At 40.5% G+C, this 19,301-nt stretch overlaps 1 protein-coding gene across 9 annotated transcripts; it reads left to right on the top strand.

The window, feature by feature from the left end:
- Positions 1 to 1,649: 1,649 nt before the first annotated feature.
- On the top strand, positions 1,650 to 19,137 carry elavl3 (ELAV like neuron-specific RNA binding protein 3; the record flags this gene model as incomplete). 9 transcript variants are annotated; one of them, XM_079644047.1, is made up of 8 exons in its annotated part: positions 1,653 to 2,206; positions 8,834 to 9,053; positions 9,145 to 9,248; positions 11,244 to 11,397; positions 11,516 to 11,744; positions 11,995 to 12,048; positions 12,608 to 12,646; positions 13,435 to 19,137. In XM_079644047.1, the coding sequence occupies exons 1-8, from the start codon at positions 2,198 to 2,200 to the stop codon at positions 13,760 to 13,762; spliced, it is 1,137 nt and encodes a 378-aa protein (XP_079500173.1). In that variant the 5' UTR covers positions 1,653 to 2,197. The 9 variants fall into 9 exon arrangements, with proteins under 9 accessions (XP_079500175.1, XP_079500172.1, XP_079500173.1 ...); XM_079644044.1 differs by having other exon boundaries at positions 9,124 to 9,248; XM_079644043.1 differs by having other exon boundaries at positions 1,654 to 2,206; positions 13,414 to 19,137.
- Between the last annotated feature and the right edge of the window lie 164 nt (positions 19,138 to 19,301).

The raw sequence follows: 19,301 nt of genomic DNA, 5'->3' as shown, positions 1-19,301 counted from the left end.
GTGACAGTGGGGCTCCATCTCTATCCTCTTATTAACGCTTAACGAGTGCTTTCCTCATGCAATATTCATCTCCACTAATATCATCCAAGCTTTGAGACGAGCTTGCTACTTATGTAAGGCAATTATGTAAAATATCAGACAGGACCCATGTTCAGAATGTGACTGGAAGAGAGCTGCTGGACAATGACAGAAAGAAAGAGGGGTACACAAGAGTGATTGAAGATGGGGGAAACATTAAGAAACCTACAGTAAAAGGAAGTTAGTTTCTTGCATGTCCTGTTCTATCTCCATCTGAGTAGAGTCTAGACTTCCTCCACACATCCATCAAAGGCAAGTAGTCGGTGTCAATAATGCAAACCGTTTCCTCCCTCGCACCATCCGTCCTTATAGCAAGAGACGTCAAAGGACTCCTCAAGGTCAGGTAGGGAGAGGCGAGCAGAGGAACTGATTGTTGTTGCAGGAGGACTCACATCAGCACCGCGTGTCCACTTAGATTGAAAACACATGCATAGGAGATGTTGATTTCATACAAAGCCATTACATCCTCTCATGAACAGCAACCATAGACCCATACACAAATAAACAAACATACACTGATTTACGCACACTCGCACGCACACCCACCCCCCCAGGTCAAGGCCCTATGGGGGTCTGCACAGAAATAGGTCATTTGTCACACATGATGTCCCGGGGCAGGGGGATGCATTATAGATGAGCCCAAACAGCATGTCTCAGTGAGCACTCAGCACACAGGAGGGAGCAGTAGGAGGTGGGCCGAGAGGGTCCAGGACTCTTCAAGAAGGGGATGTTGGGATGTCGTAAAATAACACAAAAATCACTGCTGGCTACAGTTCTGTTGAAAAAGTAAAGAAAAGAGATCATTCAGCGTAGCCTGGTCAGAACTACAACTGCACCTTTTTAAATGTTTCACCGAATAGACATTAATGAATTCAGGGGGTATCTAATTTGTTATTCTCATGTCTGCACCTGACCCTATAGCTAGCCATCTGCCTTGCATATGAGAGGTCCAGAAATCATCCACCCATTAGTCACATCATGGATGAAATGCTTTGTTTGGAGCCACAATTCCCATCCAATTATTGCATATTTTGCGTCTTTACTCCTATTGCTACAATTCTGTGAATGTCAGACGAGAATGTGTACTCAGAAAGTCTGCCGATCTGCACTCAAAATAGCTTTTATTTGCAAAGACAAAGACCAAAGGAGTGAAGTTGTTTGCTATGGTTTCAGACAGAAACGTAAATGGAGAATTAGAGAGAAAGGAAGGGGCTGTGCTGTGGGAGAAGTGAGTGTAAAGTGTGGGGAATGAGAAAGACAAGTCTGCTATCTTCTGCTGCACCCATCTGTTCTCAAAGTGCAGGTGGAGCCCCATTCACTGCGCTCTGCATGTGTGTGTGTGTGTGTGTGTGTGTGTGTGTGTGTGTGTGTGTGTGTGTGTGTGTGTGTGTGTGTGTGTGTGTGTGTGTGTGTGTGTGTGTGTGTGTGTGTGTGTGTGTGTGTGTGTGTGTGTGTGTGTGTGTGTGTGTGTGTGTGAAGAGGGGGGCAGGAAGAAAGGAAGGGCAGCGAGAAAAAGGGAGTGGAGAGATGGAAGGGCAGGGATGGAAGAGGGAGGGGAGGGTAGGGGAGGGGGGGCTCTTGGTGATCTCTCCTGAAGGGGATAATGGGAGAGGAGCGCATTGCAATGGCTGCCATGTAGTACCCTCCCTGCACAATTAGCCAATCAGCAGCGCGCTCTGCCAGCCAGGAGGACGCATAAAAGAAGAACATTGCAGCAGAGGCACAGAAGGAGAGTGCAAGAGGAGCAGGGAAATACACATAAAAACAGCAGAACCAGAACACCCTCCCCTGGACACACCCTGCTGAGGATCACTGCTTCTCTTTTTTCTGAACCATCGCCCACGCCACTCGGAGAGAACACTCTCCCTCATCATCATCCAGTAGAAAACCCCTTTCTCCTCATTTTCATCCTATAGAGGACACCTACAATCTCAGTGGGCTGAGATTCCCTGGCAAAGATTGTCTTTTTTTCCTTTTTTTCTTTTTTTTCTTTTCATTTGGACTCCTGGCAGAAGGGCCATATAATACAAAAAAAGGCCAAAGAACACATTAAGACTCAGCATCCAGCTTCAAGACCAGTGGAAGGAAGGACCTAGAATTCTTTCATTGTACGTCAAGAATGGTTACTGTACGTATTACTCTTCTCTTATATTTGTGAAAGAGTTGTTGTGGCAGCATGCTTACGTTGTGTTTTTATGTTGGATGTGTTTTGAACTGCAATGCAATGTGGTGAGATGTAGCTATACACAGATGTATTTCTTATTAGCCTATTGATATATTCCTTGTGGAAACAAATGTCTTTTTAGCGGAGCTTCATGGCTATGCCCACATGCCAAAGCATAGAGGATCTTTGAGATTAGCGTAATACGTGTTTGTCCTTTATGCAATGCCGTATTCTTATGATAAGATTAACGATCGATAGTGGCAATTAGAAATCTCACACTGAGTGATGCGCCATGCCGGCTGCGTTCCAGTCTGCAGTCATCATGGGCGATGGATAAAGTCGTTATCCTGCCATTTTAGATAGCACAGCTTTTACGTTTATGTATCACAGCCGATACGAGTGCTTAAATGTCGAAGCTTTGATGGTATTTGCAAAAATGTTTCCGGAGTATAGAGGTTTAGGAATTCCGCAAGATTACTGTGATGGTGATGGAGAGAGGCGACGAGGCGCTGGGTTCGGTGGGGGAGGATTTGGATTCTTTGCTGGTGCAGCACAAGGATGCTGGAGACGGCTTTCTGAGACAAAACATGATGCCTCGGAGGCTGAGGGCCCATCCAGCAAGGCACAGGAAAAAAGGGTCGAGTCACTCCGGGAGGGGGAGGGGGAGGAGGGAGATTACGCATCCATTGGTTTGCATTGAATCAGACAAAGTCCGAATTCCTCAGGGTTCTCGTTGCGATGCGACCGAGTAAATGGGCTGGAAACCTCTGAGGCCGTGACAGTAAGGACGCACACTGACATCTCCATTTTAAGCACATTTGTTCCAAGTATCGCAAACGTACAAGATGGCCATGCTTGCGTTGCGCGTGTCGGATGAAAGGGATGTGAGCGGTGATAAATTAGCTTTGCTCTGAGCCGACGGCCGGATTGGGCGTGTCTCTGCTGGATTTAAGCACCAAACGAGGGCCTTGAAGCCTCAAAAGGCCCACTCCGATTTACCTCTTGACATGCTGGTTGACAGCGCAATTTGTTTATTCAAGCAGAGTAATTAAGACACATTTGCATTTCAATTGTAAAAGCCAGGAAAAAAAGATGTAGCCTCGGTCCAATCTTAAAATCACAAGCAGGTGTTAAAACCCCCTGAAGTGTCAAATGTAAAATCCCTCAATGTATTGAGTAGAATAGTTTTTTATAATATTGAATTAATTGGAAGTATATCCACACACGGTAGAATGTCAGGGTGTTCAGTCTATGACTAATAGTACACAAGATTAATTATTTAACACATAGTAGGAACAGGATGTGAGAGATGGAGTTGGACCCATAAACAACTTTAAAGTCTCACATCACTGAATTTGAAATGTTCTGAATATTCCTTGGAAAGATATGCAAAACGGGGGTGGACGACACTCATCATCTGTGAGCCTCTGACTGTCCACTTGACACATTTCCAATCCCAGTTTTATTTGTTCTCTTTGTTGTGCATTACCTGCAAGGGACAATCCCTGCAGGCCTAGACAGAATTGACGGTAGCTGTAGCTCCCCTCCACATGTCCGCAGTCCTCCATGCCTGTACCGCAGTGCCAAGCAAATAAAAGCGTTGAGTCAGATAACCTATCCAAGGCACTTACACAATTCAAGGACAAGGGCAGCCGAGGCCATCACTGTAAAGCAGTCTAAATATTACTTGATTTTGCATTAAAAAAATTGAATTATATGTAATGGTTGATGATTTGAAAGGTTAGAGGACATTTATATTCTGTATACAATATAAAACAATAAAACGGCTTCAAGGAGTATTATTTTTACAGTGAAGAGATGGCCCTGTCTAACTTATAGGAGACGTTAAATGTAATTATGTTATGTAAGCTGTGAATTGACTCCTGTTGCCAGCGACTTCATGTAATTATCAGCAACAAATACAAAGCCTGTAGAAAGAAGTGAATGTAACCATCTATCTCTGAGACTGCAAAATAGTCTGTTGTGTTCTGGTAACAAATGTTGATCATACATTTTCAATATTATGACAACAAAAAGGTTTAAATTAATCGAATAAATTGTGATGTCTCTGACATTATTTATAATAGTGTACATCTGCTGTATAATCGCCGAGTAAAGGCAGTTATCTCGATTTAAAAAATACTGAAAAAAGGCTATTCATTTTATCAAGGGAAAACGATCAAATCAGCAAATAAATATCTTGTAATTTAGCATTTTTTATTGAACTATCATGGCGTTTTTGACTTGTGGCTGGCAACTGTAACAGTCATTGTTCCCGGAGAGTCCTGCAGCCCCTGGCCACGACACAAAGCGCCACTGTTTACATTAATATTCATAGTGCTGCCATAGCCTCTGCGAGGCAGAAGAGGAGGAACGGGTGGCTCTTTTGTTTGGTCGTTTCAATACGTTTATTCAGCAAAAAGGCGCTCCGCTTCATGAATGCTTGCAGAGCTTACAAGTCTTGCCCTTTTAAAAAAGGGGGGCTAAATACAAAAACAAGAGGAATCGAGGGATTATGTTTTGCATCTGCCATATTTAAATATCCGCACAAGTAATTTATTCCTTAATTTCTCGAATGAAAACGTTTTCAAAGTTAACGAAATAAAACGACTCGATGGTCCTTGCTTGATTCTCGGGCCTCTTTGGCCTCACAGCACACCGTCCGAAAGCCACTCCCTTTTTCAGCACGCTGGATAGCACCCCGCATGCTACAAGCACTTGCAGGACAGATTTGTCTCCTTGAGCCTTTAACGTTGTCTGCTCCAATCTTATCAAAGCAGCACATACTGAGAGAGCTGAAATCTTTTAGAAATCTTTTCTTCTTAGTCTGCAGAGCGGAGAATGGGATGGAGCCTCAGTGCATGGCTGACATGGGCTGTGACTCCTGTCGTCCTGTTGTTTTACAGCTGCCACCATGATCCCTTAAGCTGCAGAGTGTGGCTAATACCCTTTGTTTGAGATAATCCTCTAATCTGTGTTATTTAGAGGGCTCATTTACACTTCAGTCTAGCTTTCAGTTTTAAATCATGCCTTCCAGACAAAAAATCTTTATATAATGCATCATAAAGTGGACTAGAGACAAGGAAGGAGAAATCTTTATCAGCATTGTTGGTTATAAATATCTAGGTGGATTCCTTCAGTGTTTATTTGGATTCATGATTCACTTTGTCTAGATCATTGTCGTGCTTTTTTTTACACAAATACATCGCGTGAATTTAAACCTACAATAAGCCTAAAATGCAGCACGCCCTTTCTCTTTTCTGTGTGCCAAAACAACATCTTGATGGTGACAATGTCCTTTTCTGTCTTAATATCACTTTTAAAATGTGATTCTACGTATATTGTAAAATATAATGTGGCATATCTCATTTTATAACTGGGAGACGATTAATCTTCAATGCATTATAGCCTCCAGTGCTGTGCTGCATTTGGAGCAGAAATGAATTGAGGAAAGTGGTTTATATCAGAAGACAGAGAACAGTGGCTGCATTTACATTTAGTAATTTAATGCTAGTGTACAGTGTAGGTGGTACGTGTGCTTGGCAGTGGAGGCAGAGCTCTTGTTTGCGTGCAAGTCTGGGTTCATGTGTTTGGCAGAGGAGGCAGGGCTCTTGTTTGCGTGCAAGTCTGGGACCATGTGTGGGCGATGCTGATGCAGTACATTAAATATTAAGGGAGATCTCACAGAACCCCAAAATAGAAGGAAAAAAAGCAGTGTGGGATACAAGTGCTACCCTAACAACATGGATTCTTTTAGGAATTTTGAAAGATGATTTCTAAAAAATATATTTTTTTATTGCAGTTTTCTGTCCATTTTATTAAGTTAACAAGACATTTTTTGAGAGAGAAGCAACAAAGATCCTAAACGATATATATTCCACACTGGAATGTCATGGTTACAAGCTGCTCCTGGGTGGACATTTTCATTGTCTCCACTGGTCGAAAATGTCTGGAGTCTGAAGCGGGAGTCCATCTAAACTGGGCGTATTATTAATGCAATTGTAGGCTGCAGCTTCCCAATGATTTGTTGTGTCACTGTCATTGTAAATTGTTTACTGCAAACCAAACGCTAGACTATTAGTTCTTTTTTATAAATACAATGGCCTAAATATAAAAAAAACCCTCAGATTTTCTATATTTTTTTGTTTGTTTCAAAGAAAGCTGTTTCTCTCTATTCCTGTATGCGAATCGTAATCTTAGTTGTTGCTTGTGTCAGCCACTCTCAGCGTGTACTATGTGGGTCTGTGAGTTATATAACGTCACACTGTTCACTGGGGATGTGTGTTCTGCCATGTTGAGGGTTATTTCAGCTGGCGAGTCAAATTTGCCCTAATATGTTTTTTTTCTCCCTATAAAATGCTTTTTGTCATATCTAGGCCATTTTCAGTTGCTCATATTCCTGTTAGTCAGATGTATCACATCGCACAACAGTGTAGGTTACAATAAAAACAACACCTCGATTCAACCTTTTTTACATGTTAAATGTTTCATAATTCATAATAAAAAAAGATAGTCGGCAGGCATCTAAGCGGTGCATCGAAATCTTGTGACAGATTGCTATCTACGTTGCAATGCCTTTGTGCGTAGATATGTCTGAAGAGTTTTATTTTTAGGCTGTCTTTACTCTCTCACCGTGCTCCTTCTCCCCTTGTCATTATCTATTTGACTTACTGATATTCCCTGCTTCCACAAAGCCATATACTATTAGACACAGAGGAAGACATGTCTGACCTGCATATCTGCTCCTAACAAGCACAGAGACAAACACACTGAAAGTAAGAAAGCCATTCAGCCATTAGAAACAATGCAGTCTTTGAGGGGGTGTTACCTGGGCAACCGGAGTCGAGGTGAGGCTCAAAGCAAGAGCAGGTTACAGGGACGAGGAGAAAATCCAGGTTATACAAACCCCATCCACAGACGCTGGAAAAAAAGAGAGACAACATGTAATGGCATATAGATCTGAAACAAATGAATTATTTGAGCAATGTGATGGTAACACAGTAAACAAAGCCTGTACTCACAAAACGGTGGTGGATTCAAAAGAGATGGTGAGCTGGGAATTCAATTAACAACCTGACAGAAAATTATTAATTGTGATCATTCTGCAGTTAACATAAAAAGAGAAATAGTTATAAAAGTAAAAGCTTATTGTTAGTTATCTCAGGAAGTAATATAAAAAAAATCCAATAAAGGAAAACCTTCAAATATAATTAATGATAATAGATAAAAATGAAATCCCTTTTTTACTTGCAGTCAGAGGAGATTTATTAAACTTTATTGACATACATAAATCTCCAAGCTCCAATGGATCAAACCAAGAATCTGACAGAACAATTTATATAATGGGAATACTACCAAACTGTTTATGCATTTCAATTGTATATCCAGACACCCCACACTTTTATTTAAAAAATAAAAAGGATACAGGCATTTTAATACATTTACTGTACATTGTAACAGTCAACTGTAAAATGTACTTCAAATGCACACACAGTAATGTTAAAGAGGCCAATTTTATTTGCGTGAGCCAACAACGATAACCTAAATATAAACATGTGTATTTACGTTGACATGTGCAATGAATTCAATATTTAATCAAATGATGTTTGAACATGAAAATAACACAGATGCAAATAAAAAAAAAAGACTTGTCCTTTCATTTAATGTGCACAAGAAAATAGGATGTATACATATTTTTGATAATAAGCCTGAACATGTTATTATTTCTTAAAATCTTCAAATCAAATCACTGCAGCTTTAAAACATTAGCATCACACATAGGAACAAAACGACAAACATGTCACCTTGAAATGATTTGCCCTTAGTTTAAAATACAGAGTTTGCAGTGATTTTCCATGTAGATTTACAGCAGAGATAAGGATCCAGACACAGAGAGGTGGGTGTTGAGAGGAAAGGGAAAGTGGAGCAGGAAGTTTTGTTTTTGGCAACACAGATGTTGCTTGAGGAGCCGCTGTGGATCAAATGAAGCAACACGGTGTACTCCAGAGAAACACAAACACTATACTGTGCACTAATCAACGCCTTTACTCTACTTACACAAATAAGTCAGCTGACCACAAAGACATCTGAACAAGATCTTAGGAACAGAAGTGAAATTCAACCTTATTTTTCTACCAAACCGTGATATTCCTTATTTCCTGTAGCATTAAATCTCTTTAACACAACCCTCCTTTTGTCCGTCACCTCGTAAACCACTGCCACCCTCAAACTCCCCCAGCCTCACACACCACCATCACTATTATCCATCCCTGTGTAATGATGTAATGGTGTTTGACCCTGGAAGAGATAGGGGGAGGGGAGAAGTAAGGAAAAAGGGACTGTGACATCTGCAGGACCAGAGGCAGGGAGCGAGAGAGGGGGAAGATGGGGTAAAAGTGGGGGAGGGGAGATAATGAATCAAACCGTGTATCCATCTCCATTTTAGCAATGCTGATTTCTGACCTTTCCCTCTGACAGTGACAGAGTGGACAGTCTGTGCACGCGTGTGTCTTGTGTGTATAGTTTATGGGAAAAAACACTCCTTTTCTGTCTCTTTGTGAATTATGAATCTAACCCCACCCTCTTCCTCAGCAGATAATCAGCACCATGGAAACCCAGGTGTCCAACGGTCCAAGCGGAACCAGTCTGCCAAACGGTCCAGTCATTAGCACCAATGGCTCCACAGACGACAGCAAAACCAACCTGATCGTCAACTATCTGCCTCAGAACATGACCCAGGAAGAGTTCAAAAGTTTGTTTGGCAGCATTGGAGAGATCGAGTCCTGCAAGCTGGTCAGAGACAAGATAACAGGTACTACTCTTTGTCCACATCCGGAAAAAAATTACTTTACGACTGGCTCTTAAAATCACTGACATTTCAGGGGGTCTTTCTTTGTCTCCAGGTCAGAGTTTGGGATATGGTTTCGTAAACTATGTGGATCCAAACGATGCAGATAAGGCCATCAACACGCTGAATGGTCTCAAGCTGCAGACTAAAACAATCAAGGTGAGCTTTCTACGATAATCTTAAGTATTCTTCAAACCGCGCAAGAAAAAAAGAAAGGAAGTCGAGATTTTGTCAAGGGTGTGAGGGGGGCGGGGTGGGGTTGCTAAGAGAGGTGGCGACAGACGTGACAGAGGGAGGGGAGGAAAATGGGGAGGAGGAGGCAGAAGGGAGCGGTCGCCAGAACAAAGGAAGTAGAGAAAGGGTGAAAAGAGCAGAAGAGTGTGGAGGTCAGAAAGCAAGAGGCCGACAGCATGCAGAGGTTATTGTGATGGAAATGTAATTAGGAAGGCAGGCTGTGGTGCACTAGGGTCAGTCCTGGTTACCCCATCTGCCTCTTATCCAGGCTAATTAGGGGCCTTCTTTGTCCCAAAATCAGATGAGGGAAAGAGGGGGCATATTATAAGACACCACTTCCTTCCATCCCCCTAAGTAGATCAAAGATTCAGACAGAACTGCAGGATTGAGAAATCAAATCTCTGCGAAAGCAGAGCAGGTGATCTTCCAACAGCTGTCCATGAAGAGGGACTTTAATTCGGATGAACGGCTGACTGAAGAAACTAGCTATAATGAGGAAGTCAAGAGCTGGATTTGGGTTTCATCATTTCATAATTATGAAATGTCCTGCATGCAAAATATTGTGCACAAAATTGCACTTGTTTCTCTGGAACAACCATGTAGAAAAGGCGTTGATTGTGTTAACACATTATATTGTTAATCTTATGTTATGACATTCAATAATCATTCAATTTATCTATACATACATCGCTTAATCTTTAAATTACATTTGTATTTCCTTATTCTCCAGTGTTCAAAAATAACTCTTCTGCTCAAAAGCATAGTTTTATCGGATTTTACAGAATGCTTAAATAAAGAGGGGTGACGCTGTGAGGGAGGGGGGGGGGGGGGGGCAGCAGTGAAAGGGTAGGGGGTAGCTCGGAGAGCAGAATGCCAATGACAGGATTAGAGGCCATATGGGCTTCAGGCACCATCTGTACTGTGGGAGCGACAGAGAGAGGGTTAATTATAGGGCAGCCTCTGGTCCCGGAACACAGCGACTCCCCCCTGACTCACCCAGAACACCCTAATCACTGCACCACACAACCCTCCTGCTCACACAGTCCGTCTGTGTACACAATAGACACTGGTGTTCAGTAGTGACGGATAAAATCAGAACACCTGTATTCATCTGAAAGATAATATACAAGTCCTTTTAATTCAAATTCAAAGCTTTCTTTGTGCCTAAGCAAATCAGATTACAGCTGTCTTAAAATAGTACAATTCGCTAATATGTATATTTGTCACACCAATACATATGCATATAAGCAATGTGTGTGTGTGTGTGTGTCAGAGTGTTTTCAAGTTTTCGAGGATCTTGCAAGTCTTGTGATGCCCTTACATTGTGTGCTGTTTGCCAGTGGAGCATTTCTCCCCCAGAGGATAGAGACAAAGGAAAGAGGCAGGACAGCTCAGCCTATCTTACACAACACTCACTCTGTCTCTCCATCACACACAATCACAGCACTTCCAACAATACACTGAACTGGATTATCTGTCACACATGTGTTTGCATGCTCCCATAAACACAAAAACAAGAATGTTTTTGTGCCCTTTCTAAAAGAATCAATTCAATATTTATCTGCAGTACGAAAGTAGACCAACAGAGAACCATAAGGGATATAAGCACAGACGCACCAAAAATGGCTGTGCACTAATTAAGCCACCAGTGATTTCAGGCCAAATACATCAACTAACTGATGCTTTTCAGTGCAAAACAAAGCTTACACTTAGGCGTGTTAGCTGATGATCAGTATGAGTGTGGGTCAACAGATAGTTAAGAGAAAGAGGAAAAAAGGAGAATGAAAAAAATACTATTTGTGGACACTCCAATGACATCTGTTTTTTTTCAACATGTTTCCCTAATTTAAGCCATCTGAAACTTTGTGATTTTGGGGTACATAAATGTAATCAAATTTATTTATTTTTTTGGTGTTAAAGGTATCATATGCCCGGCCAAGCTCGGCTTCCATCCGTGATGCCAACCTTTACGTGAGTGGACTCCCCAAAACCATGAACCAGAAGGACATGGAGCAGCTGTTCTCCCAATACGGTCGCATCATTACATCCCGTATCCTAGTGGACCAAGTCACAGGTAAGGCCTTACATCATGTCCCACGAAAAAGCCATTCCATGTCTGTAAGAAAGACTGGTAGGCAGAAACTGTCATGGATGCCAAGGTAGTAACATTTTTTTCTTATTCTAAATCGGAGCAGGCATATCACGAGGAGTGGGCTTCATCCGGTTTGATAAGCGCAATGAGGCAGAGGAGGCCATCAAAGGTCTGAACGGACAGAAGCCTTTGGGGGCCGCGGAGCCCATCACTGTCAAGTTTGCCAACAACCCCAGCCAGAAGACAGGCCAGGCCTTACTGACTCAGCTGTACCAGACCGCTGCCCGCCGCTACACAGGGCCGCTGCACCACCAGACTCAGCGTTTCAGGTACTGAACCCCCGGCAGACTCACATCACCTAAGAGTGCTAAGGCATATCAGATGAAGTCGCACGCCCCACAAACAGAAAGTGGGAAAATGTGTATTCAAAAGAAATTCAAATTCAAAACAACCGTTTCTGTCTATACTAACAAATTGTTCCTTGAAGCAATATTATTGCTTTACAGTACAGAAGGAATTGGCAATATTGCATTGTCCCTCCTTCTCACTCTTTCTCTCTGACTTTCTTTGAAACTGCAGCATGATCCCTTCACTTGGAAAGGGACCAGATCCAAATAACAGCTCAAAACCAATGTAAGAGACCAGACTTTTCCAAATACAATTAAAAAAACAAAACAACAAAGCTAAATAAATACTGGTTTAGGAAGAATGACTCTGAACCTTTAAAGTTTGTCTTTACAACATAATGGGCATAATATAGAGTGAAATTGTCAGATGTCGGCCACATCTATACATTGATATTTTTGAATAAAGGTTCAAAGGCTTTCAGAAGTAAATATGTTTATATAACCTCATAAACAATTGTAGATCAGGGCATGCTAACTTATTCATTATGGCTAATTACTTTTTATCAGTAGATGTGAAATGGCCTAGGATACAGATTTTGTTAAAGGGGGATCTATTTTGGAGTTTAACCAACCAAACTCGACAAACAATAAATACCAGCTGAGACATACTCACAGGAGTTTTTTAGACGCCATCAGTTTGTGGTTGGATGGTTTGGGACTGCGATGCAGTGGAGGATGCCCTCTGGAGGCCGCTGAAGAAGCAACATGTTAACTGAAAGCCCCCCTTCCTTGTAGATCTCATAACTAACTTTTGCATCCCCTTCATTTTCCCTCTTGCGTTGCAGACTCGACAATTTACTAAACGCCAGCTACGGAGTCAAGAGGTAAATGCCAAAGGTGTATTTTCAAAAGCATCCATGCCAAATTAAAACCTCAAACAAAGTGCCTGGAATACCACCTGCTGACTTCATCTCGAAATCAGATAAAATGGCCACAATTCTTAATACCCACTGCCCATATAAACCATGTTACAGAAGCAGCATAGACAACAAAATACTATCAGTAATGCAATGATGCAAGCTTCTAACAGCAGGGTATTCTGGCATGGCTTTGTTTAACCTTTTCGTTCTTTTTATTTTTAATTAATAGAAATAATTTATATGTATTTATTTATGAACTAACATTGTCAGTTTCAGTTGCTTTAATGTCCCTTTTTTTTCACCAGCATGGACATACCAGATTCCGTTTGCGTATCCTCTGTTTGCTCCAGTTTGTGTATGATTTGATTTGATTCCAATTTGCTTTTCATCCCTCTCTAGGTTTCTGTGTTTTATTCAATACTGTGGTTTCTGTTGAACATTGTGAATCATGTTTAATTATTCCAGAGGCTTTGGTCAGCAGAGAAATATGAGAAAAATATTCAGTGTGTGGGTGTCAGTGTCTCAGGGCACACAGTGTGATTCTGTATAAAAGCAGGTAGTTTGGAGCCACTGCGGTGCCCACACATATTTATCTACTTACTGTACAGCAGAGGGGATGGAGATGGAGTCCCCCGACTCCAATCTTTATCATTTCTGACAGAAACAAGCCCATAAGAGACAGTATAGAGAACTGGATTCTGTGTAGAACTTCAGAATGACACCCATGGTAGCTCTCCTACTCTCTTCCCCAGATTCTCCCCCATCACCATTGACAGCATGACCAGCCTTGCGGGCGTCAACCTTACCGGTCCAACTGGAGCCGGCTGGTGCATCTTTGTGTACAACCTGTCCCCAGAGGCGGACGAGAGCGTCTTGTGGCAGCTCTTTGGGCCATTCGGCGCAGTCACCAATGTCAAGGTCATCCGTGACTTCACCACCAACAAATGTAAGGGCTTTGGCTTCGTCACCATGACCAACTACGATGAAGCTGCCATGGCTATCGCTAGCCTTAATGGCTACCGCCTTGGTGACCGCGTGCTGCAGGTTTCCTTCAAGACCAGCAAGCAGCACAAGGCCTGAGAGAGAGGCTGCGGGCACCAAGCTCCTTCGACCTGCAGGGAGTCCCCTGAGCTCCCTGTGACATCACTCTACATGGGCCTGGACTGAGTCTCTCTCTGACACATTCACACACAAATCCATAATATATTATCACAAACACAGACATGCAGATACAGGCATACACGCACAGACATAACCAAACATATCCATACGCGCAAGCATACACAAGTCAGAGTATCAAACAAACACACTAGTGGAGTTTTTCTTTTCTCTTTACACAACATGCTAGTCCTTCCCTATATTTGCCTGGATTGAATTAGAAGGGGTACGTAGCTGGTTTGTTGGGTAGGAGCAAGAGCTATCTATTTAGGAGACAGTCTAACGAATGTGACAGAGAATGTGTACTGAGTGCTTTGATTGAATTCAGGCAAATAATGACAACTGATGAACAAAACGATCAAAAATTTAAAATGAACAAATATGTGCAATTTACCCAAACTCTTACCCCACCATCTCTCCTATTATCTTGCTGGAGAGGATGTAGTCACTTTTTTTACACTTGGGCATTTTGAATCAGCGATTTTTTTAGATCAAAGAAAATGAAATTAAAAAACAGTGTTCTCTTATATACGTCTATTAAAAATATAACTATATATTCAATATTTAAGGTGGTTATAATAGCCGAGTATGTAAGCATTTTCTAGAAACGTTGACTACTGTTTCCTGACCTGCATTAGGTGGTGCCTAGCGTAAAGGCAGTTCCTCTACCACATGTGAGCTGATTAGCTCAGACCCAATAAGATTTAGGCTAACCAATGAAAACTGGTCACAGAAAAGAGTAGTCCGAAAGCCATCAGAATGCCTCTTTCCCTCACAGTCTCACACCAAACAACATTAAGAGTACACTTCTGTATCACTGAAACACAGTTCAATAACTAGAAGATATATTAAGTAAAACATAGCAAACGTTCCTGTATTGATCTTCTATTCTATCCTTAGGATGGTTTTCAACACAAGCAGACTGTCTGTGAACTTAGAGCAGAGTGGCAGTGCTCCCATGGCGACAGTGTTCATTAGTAAATCTCTAGTGGGCGAGAGTGCGACGAGTACAAGTGGAAAACCGTCTCACCATAACACAGCCACGTCAGAGGAAAATACCGGTGTTATTTCACTTTTTGCAAAGAAATGTATTACACCTCAGCACATTAACGACAGGCCTTTCTACTCTGGATGGAATTGTCAGCCATGATTTGGTGCGATATCCCTTTAACACAAAGGCCATCTTTCATCAAGAGAACAAAGCAAACAAGACATCCAAATGATAATGTTCTTGCTTTGATTATGAAAGTTACAGCAAGACAGGACTTCAAGGCTTTAGATTAATAACTATAAATGGAGGCAGGAATTTGATAGTTTGAATGGGATTAAGACCCAAGAAGCAGCTACAAGTAACTGAAGAAAATGTCAAACAATACACCCCATTGACTGAACAATGTTCTATGCTGCTCTGCAGAGATATAACACACATGAGCAAAAAGTCAAGAGCACCGGTATTATTCTTCAGTCTAGTGCACAGATAGAAGCTCCCAGGATAAATTAGGTCAAATTGTTACCATTCAGTTGAGCACATCTACAGAACCAACATGCATAGAGCAGATTAGTAGGACTGCAGTTCCAAGTGACTGAATATTTAAAACTGACTTAGAGTCTCGTGTGTGAGCGATAATATATGGCAATGTTCAAATGATCACTGATCCTTGGAGGAAAAAGATTAATAGTTCCTCTAGCTTTGCCAAATGCTCCTCAGTTTTATTTAAAACCGCTAAATTCTCTTAAAAGCTTCCAAGAAACGTTGTACTCCTGCCCTCTTAAAAGACGACTGTACAACATCAAGCCTGCAAATAAGTGTCATAATAATACATCTGTTTACAACAGAAAGGTATTTATTTATCTGCTTTAGATCTATTTCACACTTTCACAAAAATAGCATTACTCAAAATATCCCCAACCCAATTGCATGAAAATTATTTATGGCACCCTTGATGAAACATTAAGGCCAACCTGTCTAGATGAAACGTCTGTTACAGACCAGACTTACGATTTACCGTGGGGAGAGCTAATGTCTTTCAATATCAAGACATCGGCACATGATAATAGATTAAATAAGGTCAACTATATTCAAGACATTTTTGCTTTTGCTTTTCTAAATGACGCTGTGTTAGCCAAAGAGGACGATCTCTTTGAAAGGATTACATTAGAGATAAATCTATTTTTATACATACAAAGGAACAAGACCTTGTGCTGAATTTTTACAGATTCTTAAGCTTGGAAAAATTGGGACATCGCATGGCTTTATTTTAAACCCTCTGATCTTTGCAGAGCAAGGGGGAATAAGCATGCGGTGTATGGGTGGGGATTTAGGGAAGGGGCGAAGGAGCATCGTATCTCATACAAACTTAACCGTTCAAGCATATCACAACAATTGAAATTAACTAACAAAAGTAAATTAGATGTAAAAAAGCTAAATTCGACACTTGAGTATGTAACCTGACAGACACATCTATACTTCTGAGTGCTTATACACACTCTCATCTCTTGTCCTGAAGTTGTGTACAGTGTTGCTTCCACCATGGTGCAGTGAAGTGAAGTTCTTTGACTTGAGAATCCCAGACAAAGCTGCAGTGAGACCGGCTCATCGCTCAGCTGAACAACCGAATAGCTGCTTGCAAATGAAAAAGGTAAAATGCAGATTCAAACAGTGATACAGATTCATATGAACACTGAGCATGGCTCGTTATGATTAGATAGATTTGATTTTTGCCAAAGAATTGCTTTGCAAGTCAGTACCGAGAAGGATAAATTAAGACTAACTATATTATTCCCTGAGTAATTGCTGTACAAATCTATGTTATTTATTGAATAAGGACCCTCTACAATTTCCGTTATCATTACTTTTAAATATCTAAGTTGCACATATCAGTTTGCATTAGTAAATCCTATAACCACTAAACCAAATGCTAAAATGAAACAGTTGCAAGCAACCCCATTTGCACAAATTGTATGCACACACAGAATGATAGAAAAAAACCATATCAAAATATAAATTACGATGAATCAGTTTGCCTCCAGACAAAGTACGAATTTGATACATTCTTATAATGTTTCCCCCCCCAAACTTTATATCATCTGCTTTGTTTTGTGACTAATTGAATCCTTTAAAACCGTTAACTTTGCACCACTTACTCTGGCATCTTTCGATCTGTTTCCCCCCCCCCCCCGAAATACTCTAAATGATTGTCACTGACGTTTCCGGAGATGACCACAAAAATGGCTAATCTAGCCATTTTGGGTCGAGCAAATTGGAAGACATATAGGACTGAGCACTTGGTCAGACCAGTGATAGACGTTAGGAAAAACCTAGATAACAGGCCACGTTGAGCTGCAGCTGGAGTTGTTTACCCAGCCATGTCCGATGTAGTACAGCCAACCCACAAACCAAACCCACAGCCCCAAACGCCCTTTCATACACAGTCGATACCAAGACCTACACCTGATGTACAGTAGAGAGCCAAGGACCATGGCAGGAAACAGTACTACACTGCTTGAGCAACAACAATATTCATTTAAAAAGACAAAAAAACTTTCCTATGGAACAGTAAGTGCAATGTGCTTTGTTTTTATATTGACTGAGATCAAATGATATATATTTTTAAAAAAAGAAATTAAACGTCACACTGAAAAGGTTTGCGGAATAGTAAAAGTTCAGACAAAAACATTCAAATGAACGGACTCATTAAGAAAATAAAACAAGCAATGAGAGGTCTGATCTGTGCATTTCCATAATCACTTCCTTAGCCCCTAATTTGTGCTCTGACCATGAAAGCTCAAAGAAACTGCATATTTGGCTGACTCAATAGAGCAATTCAATGACCTTGAAAGGAATACTGTCTAATATATCATCAGTTTTTAGCCCATGTCAATTTCAAATATCATTTCTTTCCTGTAACTTATTGATTTCATTTACATATCAAGACTCACTTGTTGAATTAGCGTATTTGTGTTGTTGATGTTGCCATATAGAACACACATGGGTCAAAGATTATGTTTGGTTGCATTGATTGGGTACAGTTTGTTATTTTTCTTCATTATTTAATTAGTTGCAGTTTTAGAGTGTATGCAGAGTTTAGACTTAGTTAGATTTTTTTATTTCAATCAAACTGTGTTCAATTGTGTTTGTAAAAGTCTGTGGTAGCTTTTGTTGCAACATAAAATAATTTAAACAGAAAAAATTCAAAATAGCGCCAACAAACTTGTATTATTTGGGCGACTTTAAGCTTGTAGTTTTAACTTATTGTTAACTTAAAAACTATTTATTATGATTATTATTATTATTGCCTCGTATAAAGTATGTTTTGTGTATATTTATGGTTTATTTCATTATATTTGCAAGTTTAAAAGATTTTAAGTTTGCCAAAATTGTGGTTACACCATTACGTTTCTTAAAAAGGGGGACAAATAGAAAAACAGCTTTAGAAGTACGATTTGGAAACGTTCTCCATAGTCAAAGAATGCACTGCTATATTTAACTAATTGAAGTGTATAAACATACATGCTGTGTGCTAGATGTTATGCCTTTACTGCCTGTGTTCTGTTTGTCTTGTTAAATGAAAATCTTTTAATTATTTAATCTAATCACAGTCTTGTTTTTTCAACCACTCTATGAACCCCTGAGACATGGGACAGTCTCTGTAGCGAGGTTTTGGAACATTTGATGGTCCAAAAACTAGCCAGGAACAAAAAGGGATGTCTTAGGTTTGATAGCTCACAAGATGCTTTCCTGTTTATTCTGATGGGTTGATAAAAAAAAAAAAGATATTAAGGGTTTGTTTCTGTAACAGCATTGTAATACTGAGATCATCTGAATTGAAACTAAGATGTTCTTTAGTCCCGAGATGCATTTAAAAAACCCAGCAAAGACCTTCGGCAACAATATTACAGAGCTCAGAAAAGCTGCAGGAAGGTTTTCTTGGGTGTCTCTAGGGGAGTAAAGGGGTGAGTGGTCCTTCTGTTTCTCAACCAACTGTATTTTGTGTCTATTTATTTAGAAGAGGGGACGCAGTAACTTAGTGATGTTTTTCTTACATTTTCCTGGAATGGTAGAACAAATCAAAAAGGTGAAAATGATCAAAACAGTTCAAAATCTCATACTTCCAAACATGACCAAATGAACAATGTCAAAATTTAACAAAGAAAAAAAAAATAAACCTTTCAGTTTAGTCTAGGATATTTATTACTGGGATTTCAGCTGAAGACGCTTGAAGACTTTTTCATGGAATTGTTTAATTATTTGTACTTTACATGCCAGAAAAAAATAAAATAAAAGTTACAAATATTGAGTGATCCCGTTTTTATTGACTGAGATTGTTGAATGTTATCACTGAACACTGTTGCCCATGCCAGGTTGTTTCATTAGACTCTATAATTAGTTATGCAATAGGTCTTTTACAAGGTGTATATTTTATATCAATTAAATAATAAGAAGTTGAATAAATGGTATAAG

This window comes from Notothenia rossii (genome assembly GCF_949606895.1).
Source record: "Notothenia rossii genome assembly, chromosome: 8".
Lineage (NCBI taxonomy): Eukaryota > Metazoa > Chordata > Actinopteri > Perciformes > Nototheniidae > Notothenia > Notothenia rossii.
Note: the sequence above shows the minus strand (reverse complement) of the source record. Positions and strands in the feature narration are given on the sequence as shown.